General features: G+C 42.4%; 2 protein-coding genes across 4 annotated transcripts in view; one reads left to right on the forward strand and one right to left on the reverse strand.

Annotated features, from left to right (window-relative positions):
- fbxw2 (F-box and WD repeat domain containing 2) overlaps positions 1 to 14,302 on the reverse strand; it is a 90,649-nt gene extending 76,347 nt beyond the window's left edge. For 2 of the 3 annotated variants that reach the window (XR_011956108.1, XM_072565962.1), the window contains exons 1-2: positions 14,131 to 14,301; positions 793 to 1,302 (exon numbers count right to left, since the gene is read on the reverse strand). Coding sequence is in view for 2 of the 3 variants with exons in the window: in XM_072565962.1 (XP_072422063.1) it covers positions 793 to 1,282 (490 nt within the window). In the remaining variant the exon portion in view is untranslated. Of the gene's footprint in view, positions 1 to 792; positions 1,303 to 14,130 lie in introns of all 3 variants that reach the window. The other variant, XM_072565963.1, reaches the window with a different exon arrangement.
- Positions 14,303 to 15,491: 1,189 nt separating this feature from the next.
- slc2a8 (solute carrier family 2 member 8) overlaps positions 15,492 to 21,089 on the forward strand; it is a 32,942-nt gene continuing 27,344 nt past the window's right edge. The window contains exon 1 of the mRNA XM_072565653.1: positions 15,492 to 15,908. Within this exon, the coding sequence (XP_072421754.1) occupies positions 15,823 to 15,908 (86 nt within the window). The 5' untranslated portion in view covers positions 15,492 to 15,822. The remainder of the gene's footprint in view (positions 15,909 to 21,089) is intronic.

Below are 21,089 nucleotides of genomic sequence, written 5' to 3' on the forward strand. Positions count from 1 at the left end.
TCATATGCAAGACGAAACATATTACATGTTAGCATCAATGACAAGTGGAACACACATCTGACTGAAGTGTGCTCTGAAAGAAGTCTGCTGTCAAATGAAGTAATAACAGACAGATATAAACAGATTCAGCTTATTTTTACTAACAATCAAGCAATGATAGGTAGTGTATACTGGCGAGGTTATTACTCCTGCAGAATTCTAAACATTGAGACCTTAACTCTCCAACTGCAGTACGATAACATGAAATTCGATACCAATCTTTGTCTCGAGAGGATTACAGCAAATACCCAGAAAGATTGATGACAACCATAACCAGTTACGACTGACACCAGTAGACTGATGACACAAAGATTTTGGGATCTCATGACTTCCTAGGTCAGCCATGAATCGAACACAGCACCAGGCCAGAAGTAAACCTCATCTATGCTGACTGGACGAAAGTAAGGGGAGTAAAGAATATTAATAAAAACGTTGGTCACCTTCTTCCCAAAAACCTAAAGCCAAAGGGGCAGCAGAATGTAGAGAGAGGATTTCAGCATCAATAGGTCTGCCCACCACGTGGGGAAAAGAACTAAAAGGAGAAACAAGCAAAAGAGGAAAAAAAAATCATTATCTTGTAAACCCCCCCCCCCCCCCCCAATAAATTCTGGCCTGCAGTTCACTCCTTATGTTATTGCTGCTATCTCAGCAAAAGGTCCAATGATTAGCAAAGATAAACATTTCACAAATCATATCTTGCATGTTTCTTTATTTCTAAACATTCTTGGAATGGTGATCTTTTGTTATACTGACCTGTGCACAACAATCCATCTTTATAATAAAGAGCATATACTCTAGCACTGTGGCCAATTAAGGAGGAGGTCTCAAAGGCTTCTTTGTCCTGTAACTGCTTTATCCTTTTAACTGCCTTCAGATAAATCTTCTTCCAGTGCAGAGTATCCTGAATTGTATCATCGATCTGCCAGCCTAAACTTCGACAGGCTTCCTGCCACACTTCAGTACAGGCACTTATCACCTTGTTCCACTGCTTGCAGACTAGGCAACAAATCAGCAGGGTTGGTGGGTCAAGCCACTTCAACAGGTGAAAACTAAGCTCCAATGGAAGCAATTTGAGGAAGTCTCGTTTCAGAAGTGTCTCCAGATTGTTAGAGAGGTGTCTCAATTGGACAGCCCCACTCAAGCTGATCAGGTGGTCTAGTGTCTCATTTTTCTGGTTCTCTGTCAGAGTGATAAAAGTGCTGGAGAGGGTATCAAGCCATGTATTAAAGTCCTTTTTCTCCATATGACCATGTGACAATATACCTGTGAAATACAAGACAGCATATTACATCTGTCGTTAACTACACACAGAACAGTTTAAAATATCAGCCAAAACATTTTGTGGGAAAGGGTTAAAAGGAAACAATCACACTCCATGCTGCCTTATCAACTGTAGTGAATACATTTCCACAGGCAGAGCTTAATCGGAAAATAGAAAAAGCAAATCTTACGGATCTGCAATTCTTGCTTCTTTTGAGAAAAGCTTACTGTGGATAATACTTACTTCTATACAGCAGGTGTTTCAATGTCTGTCTTATAGAGTCACAGAGGCACAGCATAGAAACAAACTCTTCGAGACATCCAAAATTAATCTAGTCCCATTTTTCAGCACTTGGCCCGTATCCCTCTAAACACTACTGCCTCACAGCGCCAGAGACCAGGGTTCAATTTCCCCCCCTCGGGCAACTCTGTGTTGAGTTTGCACATTCTCCCCGTGTCTACGTGGGTTTCCTCCCACAATCCAAGGATGTGCAGGTTAGGTGAATTGGCCATGCTAAATTGCCCATAGTGTTGGGTGAAGGGGTAAACGTAGGGGAATGGGACTGGGTGGGTTGCTCTTCAGAGGGTCGGTGTGGACTTGTTGGGCCAAAGAGCCTGTTTCCACACTATAGGAAATCTAATCGAAACCCTTCCTATTCACATACCCATCCAGATGCCTTTTTGTGGAAGCTGCTTTGCTGACTTGTTTGCAAACCCACAACCCAGAAAGCAGAAGCCTTATTTAATTTGACAATCTGTCTATGTCTATTCTGCTTCAATTTCTTGAAAAAAAAATGAAAGCAACTGTTTTAATTATACACAACACCGAGTACAGTAATTATACAAAGTTTATACAAAAACGTCATTTTAAAAAACGCTCAATTTCTGATGACACTGAACCATTTTAAAAAGTACCTTTGTATTTAGACCATCAGTGGGCCAGGGGTCAGACGTTATTAGGCTCTTTGCTTATCTACAAAGTGCCACTCTGCAAAACTGCTTAATTGACTATGAAGTGCTTTGTGGTCACACAAAGTGCTATATATGAATATGTCTTCATTCAAAAATAAAGCTCCAGGATTTCCCAGTCTTCTGCACAATTTTAAATGACTTAATTAAGAAGGTTCGAGACTCTGGAATTACTATTTTCTATTCCACTGTAATGCAGCAAGTAGTTTCAAAACTATGAAGATAACCAGCAAATTCAAACAAAGAAGGATGGACATGAGTTTATCTGCTGAGAATAGGCAAATAGTAGCAAGATGCTGGTCACTCCTACAAGTTTTTCTAACTGGCTTTTAGCAGTTTGAAGGGAAGTATTTTTGTGAGCAAAGGGGAGTAATGCTGTGGAGTTGAAGAAAAATGCCAGAGGTTAACAAGAGCAGGACGCCAAATGTTTCTGACACAGCAATGCACATGATCATACAGTATGTCTGTCAGAGGTCACAGCAGTCTTCTTTCTCGTGCACAGTAATAACCCGTGTGGGAATGCATGCACAATTACCCTTCATGGCCTGACTGCAATGCAGAGGTTAGACTTTTGCTTACATTACACTCCTTCTGTCTTATCACCTCCACACAATCAAAGACCCCTTCCCACTTTTATGGCTGAATCAATCAAGAGGACAAGCAAAGCCTTCATGCACTTTCACCCTCATAACACCTCCCTTTGACCATTCCCAAAACCTCTCTTTATGCACACAGCTGGGCTCTGGATTGAAAGCCTATTTTCACTTCTGGCTTTCATAAAGGAAAAGACTGCATACAGCTGCAGTAGGGTGCCATAGCTCGATGATAGAGGCCACATGGACATACTGAGAAGTCTCAACACTCTTTGGAAGTATTGTTGTGTGTGTCAGGTGCCATTCTGCTTGACCCCTTCATTCGCACACTCTTCTGCTCAACACAGCTAGTGTGGCATAGTGCTGGCATTGAACGGAGAAATGCTTATCAAGGAAATTACCTTCTCTTGTCCTTTACTCATGGTCTGCTCGGTCTGTCCGGAGACTGACAACACTGCTCTCAGCAGATCAAACACTAACATAGCTGGTCAGCTAACCAAAGAACCAGCTCACATCCTGGCAGAGCTGAAAACAATACAGATCCAAGCGTCGTCATTTCAAATCGGATCTCCACATTCCAGCCATTTACTGAAGAAACTGCCCTGCAGCTGGCAAAAACAGGTCAGACAGCATGACAGTATTCTCTCCTTTCATGGATATTTTGCATGAAGCCCGTCAATACCTTGAAGCCCATGACACAAAGCATCCCTATAAACGGTATCAGTGAGAGATATGCAAGCTCTGACTTTCACCCTATTTTCTCTGCCTTGGAGAGGTTTAGCAATCACTTGGACAGCAGTTTGGCTCAGATCACTGAGCTCCTCATCTACTTCTCTGGAAATTAGTAGCAGCATCAGCTTAAGTAATTAAAGTGAAAAACAATTCCATTTCATGATAACATTTGCATACCTTTGCAAACCTTATACCGAAAGGCAAACCAGGCACACTAGTTCCACACGTGGAAAGTTGTTAAATTTTGCAAGTGAATCACACCTAGAGTTCACCAAACACCAACACCATACAAGCCCCCAAGCCATAGTAACCTAGCTCCACTCATAAGCTGAAGCAATAAACAGGAATTGCTGAGGCATTAGGCTCTCACATGGAGGGTAACAAACAATACACAAGCCAGTAAAATCACCACAAAATTCTAAAATGGCATGGTGAGGATGTTTCTGTAGTAGCAGATCTTCCAAATAAATAATAATTTTAGAATTAGGGTAGATGGTGCAAAAGGACTGGCACATATATTGGACATGACTATTAAATGCAGGGCAGCAGATTCCTCAGCTGAAGGTCTCTCTCTCTCTCTCACGAGCTGTGTTCAAGCATGTAATGGCTCGGTTTCCTCAGGGTCTTCAGTGCCAACTGCAGAGTCTTCCTTTTCCTGTTCAAGGGGGTTGCATGTCAACACAAGAATACCTTCAAAGTTATGCAGCAAACAAGAAAAAGGTGCATTACTACTGGCCAGCATTGACAGAAGTCACTGGACCCATGCCCACACTGAAATCATTGTTTGAGAAACTCCTGATTGAAGACAGCATTGGTTGACCCAAAGATCTGATTATAAACTTGTTGATGACATTGGATTCCTTGGAGATATCATAAACCACACAGGCAGGGGATAACTCTCAGCACAGAGAAGTTTGTCTTTAATGTGCTGCACAGAAAAAAAAACAGATGTAGAAATGATGAAACAGAAAAACATCAAGGCAGTTCCCAGGAAAAGCAGATTTGGCTGTGTAGGATATGCTGCCAGTCAACACACCAGCTGAACAGTCATTAAGTGCCACCCATTGTGATTCAAGAACATAATTGACAGCATGGGAAGACCCACTCAAGATGATGCATAGGTGACTAAATACCTTGGATTCAGACATATCCTAAATTCAATTCAGAGCTCAATATATGTTTATCTGCAATCACCTGAGCATTGCTTTGAATACTAGTTCAAATGACAGCCTCAGAATGCGAAAGACGCATGGTGTCTGGGTTGGAACAAGCAAGGTAATCAGTTAGAAAAAGGGCTAAGGAACTCACGCTGGCATGACATCTGGCAACTCCATTTTCCATTTGCTCACTAGGCCCCCATCCTCCACTCAAAGAACTTCCAGGTGGCCAGGAAATTTCTTTGCTAAGATCTGTCAGCAATGCTAACTGGTGGGAGGAAATTAAATTCCTTTTCCAACCCACTACCATCCTGGGTTCATGCAGAAATAATGCAGCCCAAATCACCCAACTGCGTTTATCGAGCAGTTTATTTCAAACGACCTTGTTGTTTTCTGCGCACAGAAGACTGCAGATGACAGAATATCTTAACCTGCCAACATTCTACTGGTTTAACACTTATACTGCTTCGAGCTTTACCAGCTCTCAGTTTACTTCAGCTGACCACACTAACCTCCAAATGAGCAGGTCATGAGTTCAAATTGCATTCCAGAGCTTGAACATATGATACAAGCACTATACCACTGAAGTAAGGTCACACTGTCATGCACAATGTCTTTCAGATGAGATGTTAAGTCAAGACAGCTTCCAGTGCTTTGGTCAACAACCATCAGTATGTAGGTTACTTGGCTGATATGCTACTTCTAGAACTTAACTGTGCATTAATTCAGTGGCATACTTACATAGAAAATAAATTTTAAAAATAATTCAAAATGCTTTGGGGATGAAAGGAAGCTGTAAAGAACAAAAGTTTATTTAAGCAACCAGTTCCTTCTTGTTCACTTTTTTATCATGGTCACCTGTCATTGAAAATACAGTATTAAAATAAAACTTTACAAAATTGAACATAGAAAAGAAATTAAACCTTTTGATTTTACTCTAGTGAACATTAACGCCACCTGTTCTCAGCTCTATGTTGGTACCCTTAGAGACAGGCAAATGCTGCTTCATGCTCAATGATGCGTGAACAATAGATCACCAAAATTTAGTTATGATCAACCCACTGGCCATGGACTCAATGCAAAGCTCTCACCGTGAAGCAGAATATCTGTAGACACGGCATTCACTCAGGCAGAATGAGAGAGGGCAACCCAAGCCAAGATTGAAACTGCAAGTATGTCCTTTGCAACAGCAAAGTCAAGCAGAAACTGCAGCTGTGTATGATGTAAAGAAACAAAATACTTCAGATGCTAGAAATGTGAAAATAACAGGAAATGCTGAAAATACTCAGCTGATCAGGCAGCATTGAAGAAACACAGGAGGTGATTGATACTGTAGGCTTTATAACCCGTAAAGCATGAAGAGGTAACAGACTGTCTCCCAAGATCCTGCCCAGTATTTTCTATTTCTGATGACAATGTGTTGCCTTGTGTCACAATTACTATGAAGTAGAGCAATGTTTTGGTTCATGCAAACTTTTGTCACAACTACAGTGTTTACATCTCATTGGATTCTGGTTGAATTACATGCATAGCAATTCTTTATACTACGTCCACTTGAAATGTAGGTTTCTCACAATGCACTCAGATGTTTTCCTTCCAGATTTGGGCAGTGTCTGGATCATTTTGATTTAAACTGCATCCAATGTGTGCTTATAATGGTAATGGTTGTAGCCTTTAATTCATTTCATTGTGAAGGTGCTCCTAACTATTAGATCATAGCAACCTGTGTATGTGCCTTCCTACATTGAACTATTAGCAAAAACAAAGGCAATGGCAACATAATTTGGAGATGCCAGTGTTGGACTGGGGGTACAAAGTTAAAAATCACAAAGCACCAGGTTATAGTCCAACAGGTTTAATTGGAAGCACTAGCTCTCGGAGCGCTGCTCCTTCCTCAGGTGGTTGTGGAGGACACAACTGTAAAACACAATTTATAGCAAAAGTTTACAGTGTGATGTAACTAAAATTATACATTGAAAAATACCTTGATTGTTTGTTAAGTCTCTCAGCTGTTAGAATACCATGTTAGTTTCACTTCTTTCATATGTAAATCACAAAACCTTTTTTTAGAAGTTACATTCTCAGGTTTGCTTCAACACATTATCCGGGCTAAACACCAACCTGTTGGACTTTAACCTGGTGTTTAGATTAGATTCCCTACAGTGCGGAAACAGGCCATTTGGCCCAACAAGTCCACACCGACCCTCCGAAGAGTAACCCACCCAGACCCATTCCTCTACTCCCTACTAATGCACCTACCACTATGGGCAATTTAGCATGGCCAATTCACCTGACCTGTACATCTTTGGACTGTGGGAGAAAACCAGAGCACCCGGAGGAAACCCACGCAGACACGGGGAGAATGTGCAAACTCCACATAGACACAGTCACCCAAGACTGGATTCAAACCCGAGTCCCTGGCGCTGAGAGGCAGCAGGGCTAACCACTGAGCCATGTTGAATGACAACATAAACATACTTGGTGTCTATGTCAGCAATGCAGGAACAGAGCATCGTCATAGGACAAAGACTAAAATGTCTCCCTCATTCCAGAGGGAAAGGAAGGGGATTCTCTAAAGGTAAACATGCAGGTTGAGTCTGTGATTAAGAAAGCGAATGCAATGTTGTCTCTTATCTCAAGAGAGTTGGAATATAAAAGCAGAGATGTACTACTAAGACTTTATAAAGCTCTGGTTAGGGCCCATTTGGAGTACTGTGTCCAGTTTTGGTCCCCACACCTCAGGGAGGACATACTGGCACTGGAACGTGTCCAGCGGAGATTCACACGGATGATCCCTGGAATGACAGGTCTAGCATATGAGGAACGGCTGAGGATACTGGGATTGTATTCGTTGGAGTTTAGAAGATTAAGGGGAGATCTAATAGAGACGTACAAAATAATACATGGCTTTGAAAAGGTGGATGCTAGGAAATTGTTTCTGTTAGGCGAGGAGACTAGGACCCGTGGACACAGCCTTAGAATTAGAGGGGGTCATTTCAGAACAGAAATGCGGAGACATTTCTTCAGCCAGAGAGTGGTGGGCCTGTGGAATTCATTGCCACGGAGTGCAGTGGAAGCCGGGACGCTAAATGTCTTCAAGGCCGAGATTGATAGGTTCTTGTTGTATGGAGGAATTAAGGGCTACGGGGAGAACGCTGGTAAGTGGAGCTGAAATGCTCATCAGACATGATTGAATGGCGGAGTGGACTCGATGGGCCGAATGGCCTTACTTCCACTCCTATGTCTTATGGGATCTTGTGTCCTCACTAGGTATATTGCTATTGGGAATCTAGTCTCAAGGTCACTGTTTTATGCAAAGTTTAAACAAGGTTGGATCAACTTCCTTCCTACTAATGGTAAACAGAACAGACATCACTTTAACTGTGTCACAACTAAAGCAACCAACGGTCCAGAGCATTATTCAAAACTCCAGTCCATGGACTAGCCTGGTAGCCATGCAATATGCTTTACAGCAATTTAGACCTCACTGATTCAAATTATGAGAAAGTAGAAGGTGATGCATTTATCTTTACAAATAATTATCCTGTGGCTGCAAAACTAAGAACTCAGGCGCTTTCACAATGAAGGACACATACACTGCTGGAAGATGGCTAAGTCCTGGTAAATAAAAGGAAGCAGTCAAGAACCCAGAGTACATTAGGAAAGATGCCACTTCTGACTTTGAGGGGTTTAACCCAAAACCAAATTAGTAACAGATAAGGATTGACAGATAAGCTGAGTGAAGAATATTATTTCAACCCTAATTTAAAGTTTGATTTCAAGGTTAATTGATTGGAAACTCTTAAACCAATTCCTTTTAGACAGTCTTATGAAGAACATTCCATCCCAGAATTGTCATCATTGACAGAATTTTCATCCTTGAAGTGAAAATAGATTACAAACACTCCTTCGTAGCAGCATATGCTGTGCACTCAGCAAGCTGAAGACAGCTAAATAGCGGAACAACTGAAAACATTCAGACTAATATGTTAACGTAACAAAACTCAACCAAAGGAGGTAGGGAGAGATTAAGTCTGCAGTTCAACAAGTTACACAAAGGGATTATTTTTCAACATCAGTGCTGCCGGGATAGTCTCCCACATTTCATCAATCCAGGGGCACGGTTTCTAATCACAAATTAAGTGGTTAAGAAATTCTAGTATTTTTATCATGTATTACATGGACACAGGATGTTGCATTCACTTCATAGCCAAGGAAGCTCCTTCAAAGTGGAGTCACTTTGATAGCCTAGGAAATATGGAGATTCCAAAAAACACTAACCAGGTAACAGTTTTGAAATGCTGATTAAGACATAAACAGTGGCCAACACACGAGGATAACTGCCTGCTCCTCACTGAAAGAGTTTTTTGGGATACCTGAGGGGAAAGGAAGGGTCTCTGTTTTAGCTCTTGCCTGATAGACAGCACTGGGTGAAAGTGAGGACTGCAGATGCTGGAGATAGAGTCGAGAGTGTGTTGCTGGAAAGGCACAGCAGGTCAGGCAGCATCCGAGGAGCAAGAAAATTGATATTCTGGGCAAAAGCCTTTCATCAGCCCCTCATTCCACATTCTCTGGTAGACAACACTGTCAATATAAAGCAGTCCTCCTCCAATAACTTTGATTTTCATGAGCAAGGCCTTGCGATGGACACAAACCTGGAACCTTGTGACTCAGAGGCAAGAGTGCTATCAACTCGAGACATGGCTGGCACGATAAGATTAATAAACAAGTAGCAAAGAACTTGAATACTGAGCAGAAGAGAGGCATGTTGTCAAACGTTATATTGTACTCATCAGGACAAAAACAAAGCTAATCTCAAACAATTACAACTATTTATTCTCCAGGAGAAAAGAAAAGTGCTAAGTGGTTGACACGTCAATTCTGATTCATCAAAGCATTACCATGGAGAAAGAAATGAGGAATCAAGCTCATAACGAATTCAAAATAATGGCCGAGGCTTCAATAAATTACTTTTGTATACAGAGAACTTTATCTAGCAAGCGTACCTGAGTCAAATTATCAGTTTAACTTATCATCTTAACTCTAGCTCTGACTACACTCTGTTGTTCAGCAACTATAGCCCAATGTCAGAATTGCATCTAGTAGCAGATGGGCTGCTTTGGAGTTTGTAAGTGCTTTAGAGTGTACAACCTGTACTGTGCCTATAATAAACAACTGAAGAAACATGCTGTTTAATTTTATTGTGCAAACATCAGGGCATATGGTTCATACAAATGATATCATACCAACACTGAAATTCATACACTGCTGCTAAAATGTTAAAAATCACAACACCAGGTTATAGTCCAACAGGTTTATTTAGAGGCACGAGCTTTCAAAGTGCTGTTCCTTCATCAGATGGTTGTTCGGCAAGACCATAAGAGACAGAATTTATAGCAAAAGATATATTGTGTCACGCAGCTGAAACGATAAACCTAGATTAAGGCTTTGATCTAGAATGGGTTTTCTCATTTCTTTAATATGTAAATCACAGATATATCCTTCAATATATCTGGTGCACAGGCTCAAACAAGACTTCTTTTCTGGACAGGACCTCCAACCAACACTACATACCAGATTATATGGACATTTTCTTCCTCTGGACCTATGGCGAGGAGTCACTGAAACAACTACACAGTGATATCAACGAGTTTCATCCCACCAGCCTTACAATGGACTACACTTTAGTATCTTTATCATTATTGGACACATGCATCTCCATCAAGGATGGGCACCTCACTCTACCACAAACCGATGGATAACCTCACAATGCTACACTTCTCTAGTTTCCATCCTAAACATATTAAAACAGCCATGCCCTACAGGCAAGCCCTATGCATACAGAGGATCAGTTCAGATTGAGGAGGAACCTAACAGACACCTGAAGGTGCTCAAGGATGCCCTCATAAGAACAGGGTACAATGCTCAACTCATTGACCGCCCAGTTCTGAAGTGCCACAGCATAATGACTTCCTCAGGAGACAGACACTGGTTGCAACTGACAGGGTACCCTTCATTGTGCAGTACTTCCTGGGAGCCAAAAAACTCTACCATTTTCTTCGCAGCCTGCAACACATTATCGATGAGTATGAGCATCTTGCCAAGACCTTCCCTATACCTCCTCTTCCTGCCTTTAACCACCAAACCTTAAACAGGTCATTGCTCACAGCAAACTGGTCAGCCTTCAGGACAACATCGACCACAACACCATACAATCCTGCCACGGCAACCCCGCAAGACGTGTCAGAGTGTCAATACAGATATTACCATTACACATGGGGACAGCACCCACGACACACACGGCAGGTATTCAAGTGACTAGGCCAACAATGCCTGCAGTGTATGAGATAGACAACGATGCCCTGAGGCATTGTACACTGGCAAGACCGAACAAACACTACAACAGTGGATGAATGGACACTGTACAATAATCATCAGGTAGGGGTGTTCCCTCCCAGTCAGGGAGCACTTCAGCAGCCCAGGAAATTCAGCTTTGGACCTTTGAGTGACCATCCTCCAAAACGCACTTCAGGATAAACAACAACGCAAAGAAGCCAAGAAGAGGCTGATAGCCAAGTTCGGAACTCTTGAAAATGGCCTCAATCTGGACCTTGGGTTCACGTCACACTACAGGTGACCCCACTGCACTATACTCACTCAACCACAAACACACACACACACAATTACATACTCACCTAGACCCTCTCTTACACACAGACACACACCCACCCACCTCACACTCTCATCCATGCATGCACCCTCTCACAGGCTTATACCCCATCTCTCTGTATCTCACACACACTTTACCAAGCTTACACACACAAACACACACACTTTCACATGTACTCACATCCACACATACTGTCTCTCCTGTATGCGCACACAAGTTTATGGGATGAATTTGTATCTGCAGATATTTTCTATTTTGCTCAAAAATGCATAACTACAGTCAATCCAAGTAATATTCTCTAAATCCCACTTTAGAAATAGAATCAGTCTGACTCAAGATTGGGATAAAGAAAGACTTTAACCTCTTTAATGTATTGTTCTGAAGTTATCTTGAGAATGAGACTTAAATGAAGTTCTGGGATTTACATATTAAAGAACTGAAACAAGCAAACCCATTCTAAAAGATGAAAGACCTGATCTTAGGTTTATCATTTCAGCTGCACAACATTGATTTTTTTTGCTATAAATTCTGTGGTTTATGGTCTTGCTTCACAACCACCTGATGAAGAAGCAACACTGCGAAAGCTAGTGCCTCCAAATAAACCTATAGGACTATAGCCTGGTGCGGTGTGATTTTTAACCTTTTCCACCCCAGTCCAACACTGACTGCTCCAAATCATGGCTGAAATATGTGGCAGACTAATTTTTGGACTGATGTCAGCATTCTGTAAGCAATTACCTAGTTATTGCAATAGTAATAAAAGTCACACAGCAAGCAACTTTCAGGGAAATTTTCAGATTTGAAAGGAGCAGCAGTTGGCACTTGTCTGCAATTGCAAGGTGCACAGCAAGCAACTGTCTGATCTGAACAGCCAGTGCCTCATGTGTGTCAGGTCTACAAGTTGAGCAAATGGTTGGTGGCCCTTTTCATAATTTTGCCGACCAATGTTAGAGTGCATGAAGTTACACAAATCTGAACCTACAGAGTTTTAAAAATTCATTCATGGAATGAGGACATCATGGGCTTGCACTTATTGCTCATCCCTAATTGCCCAGAGGGCAGTTTAAGTGTTAAGTACGTTGCTATGGGTGTGGAGTCTCATTTCCAACTCCCGGCAGATGTCAGTAAACCAGATGGGTTTTCCAACAATTGACAATGGACTCATGGTCATCATTAGATTCTTAATTGCAGATTTTTTTCATTTGAATTCAAATTCTACCATCTACCGTGAAAGTAGATTACTAGGTCTCTGGATTCATAGTCTCGCGATAATACCACTCGGCCATGACCTCCCCATGAACTCATTGGCAGAGTGGAGAACGCATCTGTAGATTTGAACCATTCCATCTCAAAATTAAACTTGAGCATAAGCAGTGATTCCAATGAGTACCTTTGACTCCTGTAGCGTAAATCATTATGATCATTTGGAATTTGGCATTCTATATTTTGTCCTGCCGATCATGTAAAAAAGTGCTTTGAAAGCATGTCTCCTTCTTCATTGATAGGAGGAAGACGGCAATTATTAGAAGAGGGTTGTGACAACTTGAAGTAAGCTTTCTTTAAAGTAATAAAGAATTTTTGAGGCAAAGAACTCATGACAACTTGAAGTAAGCTTTCTTTAAAGTAATAAAGAATTTTTGAGGCAAAGAACTCATGTCCTTCAAAACAAGTGCATAGAATTGAACCAGTTTTTCTGTGTCAGACACTCCAACACAAAGTTGCACAACAACATACAAGTTCAGGTTAAGGTGAAACCCAACTTGCTTCAATCATAATTTCAAGAAAATCGTCCTTCATAACCGTCACAGTATCAAATGACTCTCAGAACTTGCTTCAGCTCAAAAATAACCAGCTTTAAAGCCAAGCACTTCAACCTTGCACACCTCCCTTCCACTGCTCCTTCCTCGGACAGATCATAGCCAGAAGTCTAAACCAAACAGATTATCTCAGCCTATCACCAAGATATCCCTGCCATTACATGCACTGCTTAATCACGCAGAATGCTCTCACCTTGAAATTTAATTCAATTGCACCCGATGCAACTGGAATCCTATGGGTTGTACCCTACCTAACACTCCCTTTATGTCTAACCTCCAGTATCTCCCTGAACACCAGCATTTCAACATCAACATACTTTACCTAAGTCTGGCCTCAACCTAACTCAGATCTGAATCTTGTCTTCCTGCACATGTTTGTACTCTTCAGACTTTGTCGACTGTACCCCACGATTTCGCTTTCCCACCCTCCCACCAAACGCACACTCTACGACCAAGCGCAAAACCGTCAGTCAGAATAGACCGGTCAAACGAGTACCCAAACGACGAGCAGTTTACCCAGACCGTGTACCCAGACATACCAGGAAAGCAGCACACCCGCCGAAGCAGAATTGAGTAAGGAGCTGCGAGTCTGAATTGAAATGAAGGGCCGCACTCCGTTAGTAACCACAGCACAGCGTCACGATAACACTGGGCTGGGACACGGGGGGGGGGCAGCGCTGGATCGGGGCAAACAGGTGGAGGACGGGGGCCGTTCGGCCCGCACTGGCTCCGTGTTATACCAAAGTGAGGTGGAAGCCGGGGGGGGGGGAGGGGGGGTGATGCCATCGGGGCTGGAGGTGGCCCACACCCCCCGGGGGAGGGGGCATCTTTAAAGCAGTGAGAGGACAGCGCCGGCTCCCTTACCCCCCCCCCCGGGGGAGACACACACTCACCATCTCCTGAATAATGTCACCATAGTTGCCGTCGCCACCGGTGCGGCGGGGGGACATTCACTCTTCACACGGGCTCCCTCTCCCTCTCTCCTTGTGCTGCTGCTGCTACCTCCGAGGCCGCATCCCCCGGAATCCCGCTGGGGGAGGGTCTGGGGGGGGGGGGGGGGGAAGCGGGTAACGGACGAAGCCGCGAAGGAGAGAAAAGGGACAAGTCCAAGTTGGAAAGGTGGGGGGTGGGGGGGGGGGGGAAGGAAGAGAAGGCCGGAAATGACGGCAGGAGTCGCGCGACGGCCGGATGCCAGCGCCGGGGTCGCGGGGATAATGCGTCACCGCCCTTCGCCCCACCCCCTCCCTCGGCACAGACCCGCCCAGTTTAAAAATCACACAACGCGAGGACACAGTGCGACAGATTTATTTGGAAGCGCCAGCTTTCAGAGCGCTGCTCCTTCCTCAGCCTCAGCCAAATATATGTATATGTACAAGATTGAAAAATGCACAGGATTGTAAATGACAAGGATAAATTCGAATCTGTGTTTGTAAATGTGGACATATGTATGGCATGACCAAATGTACAGACCATCAAATCATTTTATGAATAAAGTATATTTTTGAAATTAAAAAAAAGCTGCTCCTTCCTCAGCTTCCCCTCTGACAAACCTCGGGGGCAGTTAAACGCCAAAAGAATTACATAGGAATCAATCAAAACCTGCATCACCATTCGAAGTAACTTAACAGCTCTCTAGGTTGACACTTTGATAATTGTTCTTATAAATTGTGTGTCCCACGTCCCTGTTCACTGCTCATTGTCTCCGCCTGATGCTTAACTGACCGAGCCATGAGGTGGAGGTGCCTGGGGTCTACAATTCTTTTTTAAAAATCACACAGTACCAAATTAGATTCGATTTCCTACAGTATGAAACAGGCCCAATACGCACGCCACCAACCCTCCAAAAAAAGTAACCCACCTAGACCCAAACCTGATTAATGCACCAAACATCATGGCCAATTCACCTGGCCTGCACATCTTCGGATTGTGGGAGGAAACCCACGCAGAGAATGTGCAAACTCCACACAGACAGTCACCCAAGGGCTGGGATCGAACCAAGTCCCTGGTGCTGTGAGGCCACAGTGCTAACCACTGAGCCACTGTACCTCCCCAGGAAGTCCCCAAACAGGTTTATTTGGAAGTACAGGCTTTCGGAGTGCTACTCCCTGATCAAACCAAAGGGACATCTGTCTCATCCTGAGGGGGATTGATATTGAACGAGAACTGCCTGTATCAATGATGGCGGCGCCCCTAGCTCCAACCCGAAGGGATCGGGGTAACTGCGCGTGCGCGCGGACGCCAGGCGATGCGCATGCGCTGGGCCCCGCTCTGGGGGAAGGGATCAGGTCGAGAGACGGCCCCGCCTTCCCCGTGGGGAAGAGGCAAACTCCGGGAGGTCCGGTCCCTCAAAACTAAAAGAAAGATGTGTGGGATAGGGGAAAGTTGGCAGATAACTGGTTAAAGGAGGCGGTGGTGCGCTGTGTGTGTGTGTAAACATGGGCGGAGGACCAAACGGAGCCACTTCGTCGGCAAATGGCGGAGTGGGGGGAGGGGCGGTGGGTCACGTGGGAGTCATACCCACTTGTTCCCCCCTCAGAGCGCATGCTCCTCCAGCTGAGTCTGGGTAGCTGTATCTAGAGCAGACCATGAGCAATGAAGAGCATACTCCCCTCCTTGAACCTACCCCAGGGGGGTTCACCGAGCAGCAGCAACAACAACAGCAATATTTTCAGTAAGTGACCTCCTCATAACCTGATTTTGTTTTTGCAATATTGTTGTACCTGCTGTTTTACTGTTTTCCTTGCAGATCATGTTGAGTTATTTTCATTAGTGTCTCTGCGTGAGTTGTTATCGGGACGTTGTCATTTGAACTGACTTTTCCCAGATTTTGGCGAATCTGTCATGAGTATTAACGTAACATTTTATACATATCAGTATGCCCCTCTGAAATATTTCTGTTTCGTAATGAAACGGAATTGTGATTGTCAGGTGCTCTTCCTATAGAAGAAATCGCAGCAAGGCGATGTGTTAGATTTATTTTGCAAGCATGTTCCTTTTGGTGAGAAAGGGTTAACTATATATCATCACCTGATGTCTAGTTAATTAACTTAAGTAGTTTGTAGGTGCTATTTGCACACTGCACCCAAACACTTCTTAGTGACACATAATTGGTAGTGTATCTGGTCTGCTGGTTAAAGCATTAGCAGTGAGACTGCGTAGCAAGTGTTTGACATGTGACTTTGGATTTTCAAAGCTGTCATCTACTGGCATGAAAGATAAGTCATTGTTTCTATTAGGCCTGCCATATGACATCAAACAAAATTCACATAATTGCATATACTTAGATCAGTACAAAAATACTTGGAAGAGAGATGGAACTTGCATTTAGCATGCTCAGCATTCCTGTACTTCAAGTATTATGTTTAGAGTTGTGATGTAGGCTTATGCACCAGTGAAATTGCCTGGAACAAGATAAAAAGCAGAATTTTTATTTTCTTTGTGCTGTCAGTTGAAAGACGGGGTATCAGGAGAAAGACCTGCTCCACTTGGAAATATTTCCTTATCGTCCCTTAAGCTACTTAAAGGCAGGTCAGGCCATCTTCAACATCTGACACATTCATTGTGAAGCATGCTGCTGGAGTGTCTGGGGTTAATCTCAAATGCAAAATATTCAGGCTTAGAAGCAAGGATACCAGCACTGAACCAAGAGTTGCACTAAAGTTGCGCTTGGTTGTGAGTTCCTAACATTAGGTTACAGTTTGTTCAATTTGCTCCCTGCTTCGTTTGTGATCTTTATCCTCAAATTTCAGTCTTATCCCCTGAGCCTGGGATCTTAATGGGAATTTCTGAAATTTGAAATTGTTAAAGAAAACCTGATGCTAGTGTTACCTTGTCCACTTTCACATTTTGTAGTTAAGGGAATTACAACATGGTGATTTTCTTTTTTTTCCAAGAAAGCAAATGATACAAATTAAACAAGGCTCAATGTTACTTTTCAAAATTGAGAAGCTGAGGTTCCAGAACAGATTCCTGGAGACACCACTTGTCACATCCTTGTCAGAACAATGCCTATGTTGTCTCCTGCCTCCCAACCAATTAAGAATCATTTCTTAAATTTTTCTCCAATTCTATGCTTTCTACTTCTTTGTCAATTATCTCCTGTATAGCACCGTATCAAATATCTTCTGGAAGTTCATGTGGACAGCATCCAAAGGCTTGCAACTGCCATGCTAGTGTCCTTCTCTCAAAATGCAATCAGATTAAATCAGGCCATGTCCTTCCCTTCATAAAGCCATCCTGACTGTTCCTCTGATGTCTGCCCAAGTGCTATCACTGATTCCACTACGTTTCCCACAGTTAATGTTAAACTAGCAGAACTGTGGTTATCTGATTTCTCCCTCCCTTTGCAAATCTGAAAATGTCTTATCAATCTAACAGTTGTCTTAAATCAAGCTGCGTGACTGCGTAATGCAGGGAGTATTGTTTATTGGTTACCCTGAAAATACATAGAGTAATGTGATTTTCTGGAAACAATTGTGAAATTAGCATATCTAACTCAGATTGTATACACTGTTAACCTCCAGCCTTCACATGTGACACACCATTCAGAATTGGATATATCTGTAAACCACTTTAAACATTATTAAACTCCAGTGTTTAAAATAGTGTAGGATAGATTGGTTCCACAGGTCGGCACGACATCGAAGGCCGGAGGGCCTGTATTGTGATGTAATGTTCTATGTTCTAAAACAACAAATAAGGTAAAATAATCTTGCTGGGAAATATGCCAGGAAAAATTTAAAGTACCGTGCGTGCCTGAGAGATTCATCCTCCTAGGGCTTCTTACTTACGTCTGTACAAATATCTGAAAGTGCACTTAAAATAAGTTCTTCTCCCCTTCTCAGCCTTCACCCTTTTAATGGCTATTTTTTCTCATTCCGTTATGTAAAATATTCAGTGATGCTTTTCTAATACTGGAAAAATATTTGAAATACAAACTTTGTACATTATAGAATCCATGGTGTGGAAACAGGCTATTTGACCCAAGAAGTCCGCACTGACCCTTCAAAGAGTAATCCACCCAGACCCACTTGCCTACTCTATTATTCTAAATTTACCCCTGACTAATGCACCTAACCCACACATCCCTGGATGCTATGGACTATTTAGCACTGCCAGTTCACCTAATCTACACATTTGTGGATCGTGAGAAGAAACCAGAGCACTCAGAGGAAACCCATGCAGACACGGGGAGAATATGCAAACTCCACACAGATAGTTTCCCGAGGCTGGAATCAAACCCAGGTCCCTGGTGTGAGGCAGAAATGCTAACGACTGAGCCACTTTGCCGCCATATCTCAATTTTCCTTTTTTGTTCTTCCTCCCCTCCAGCACATTTTATGATAATACATTACCCATCATATTTCTACATTCCTTCAGTACTGAAGAAGTCATATTTAACTTGAAATGTTAACTGTTTCCACAGGTGCTACCAGATCTACTGAATTTCTTAAGTGCTTTGTTACTGCAAATCTGAAATAAAAACAATGGCATTTAGCTTTATAGTGATGAAGATTAGTTGAGCTGTAAGCACTTAATAAGAGCTAGTTTTGTAATGTAGTAATGATTTGCCTCATAGCTGTTGGCTGGCCCCTGTACATAACGTAAGAACTAGGAGCCGGAGTAGGCAATCCAGCTACTTGACCCTGCTCTGCCGTTTGAGACAATCCATGGCTGATCTCCTCTTGACCTCAACTACATTTTGCTGCTTGCTGTCCAAAACCATTCAACCCACTACTAAATAAAAATCTTTCTCCTTTAAATTTACTCAATGTCCCAGCATCCACAACACTCCGCAGTGGTGAATTCCACGAATTCACCACCCTTTGAGAAGTAATTTCTCATTGGTTTTAAATCTGCTACCCCTTATCCTAAAAGTATGATCTCTCGTTGTACGTTGCCTGTATAAAGGTGCACACTCTCTGATGAAGGACTCTGGCCCAAAATGTCGATTCTCCTCCTCGGATGCTGCCTGACCTGCTGTGCTTTTCCAGCAACACACTCTTAGCTCTGATTTCAGCATCTGCAGACCTCACTTTCTCCTACGCACTCTACGTACATCTACTTTAGAATCTTTTATACCTCAGTTAGATCTCCCCTTGTTCTTCTAAACTCCAGAGAGTATTAGCCTAAACTGCTCAATCTCTCTTCATAAAACGGACCCCTCATTTCTGGAGTCAATCTACTAAACTTCCTCTGAATTGCTTAGAATAGAACAACCTCCCTTGGGGGATCAAAATTGTACACAAAGCTCCTGGTGTGGTCTCGTTCTAATACTTGTGCAGTTGTAGCAACACTTCCCTGCTTTTCTCCTCTATTATTTTTGCAATAATTGTTAAAAACCCAGATCTTTAAAAAACTTATTGAAGTGCACATGAGAATTGGATAAATGTGTGTCCTGTCTTTTTTCTGTTAAATTACACCAGATTGTTGGATCAGTTCGAAGTGTTTCAATGGTCTGTTGGTCATGCTCACAAGCTTTGATATTGTATTGAATAACTGCACAAATGTCAGATTAATCTCATCAAGCTATGACACTCCCTTGCTCCAATTAGCAGAGGCAAGATCAACATTTTCATTAGACTTGTAATTATTTCACTGAGCAGCATCTCAGAAACCAGCACGTGCCATTGGATGATAAAGGGTTGATGCTAAGGATGTATAAATTACACTCTGATCTGTACATAATTCATTCAAACTTTTGTTTCAACAGCATTTCCTCTACCTTTTGTAGCTAATTCCTTTTAATATATTAGAGCGCTTCCCATTAGGACCAGAGAACTTTTCACCTCATTGTACTTACTTCCTGTCCTTCTTTTGACTCCTGATTATTTAGTATTTTTTTTGGAATCTTGTTAGTGTCTTATACTGTAAGACATGCAAATATTGATTTCAACTCTTCTGCCTCCTGCTTTCCCATCGTTATCACCCCAACTTAATTCTTTTGGGATAATATGTTTGCTATGGCATTTAAAAAATGTATATTTAAAGATGTTCTTGATATTACTTGCAAGTTTACCCTCAAAACATCTCTTCACTCTTCATTTTTTTAATATTTATTTATAATTAAAATTATAGTACAAATGTAAATCACCATGAGGTACTTATGTGTTTTTGTAGGCCTATCCCTTTGATTACTGGCAGCTCCAGCTCAGTTCTGAGCTTGATACTGAAACTGTTCCAAATATTATGCTTAAACTATGTCAGCCTGCAGTGATTTTTTTTTTCAATCAAGTTTTCATGAATTTTTAACCACCAATTTCTTCTAAATTTCTCCGACAATGCAGTTCATTCGGAAGGTGAATGTCTCCTACGTTACAGTTCATTTAGCGTAGCATGGTGGCTCACAGTGCCAGGGACCTGATTGGATTCCACCCTTGGGCATCTGTGTGAAGTTTACATATTCTCCCAGTGTCTGCATGGGTTTCCTCTGGGTGCTCTAGTTACCTCCTGCATAAATGTGCAGATTAGGTGGACTGACTATGCTAAGTTGTCCATAGTATCCAGGGATGTGTAGTGTATTAGCCATGGGAAATTCAGGGTTACATAAATAAGGCAGGAAGGTGGAATGTTCTTTGGAGGGTTGGGGAGGGCTTGATGGACTCAATGGCCTGCTTCCACAATGTAGGGTTTCTATAAATCTGAGAGCTAAGATGCTGAGAATTGCTTTCCAATTGATTGGTTAGAAAACTAATTCAATCTACACTTTTGACAAGAACATCTGTTGTGCTTTTTAAAACTGAACTCAACTGTTATATACTAAAAGTTTAACCAATTGCAGCCTACTGCCAGTTCCCTAGATTGTTCAGCAGTTTAGAAGTTATAGCTGTATTGGTACAAATTCCTACCAGTT

This window comes from Chiloscyllium punctatum, chromosome 49 (assembly GCF_047496795.1).
Source record: "Chiloscyllium punctatum isolate Juve2018m chromosome 49, sChiPun1.3, whole genome shotgun sequence".
NCBI lineage: Eukaryota > Metazoa > Chordata > Chondrichthyes > Orectolobiformes > Hemiscylliidae > Chiloscyllium > Chiloscyllium punctatum.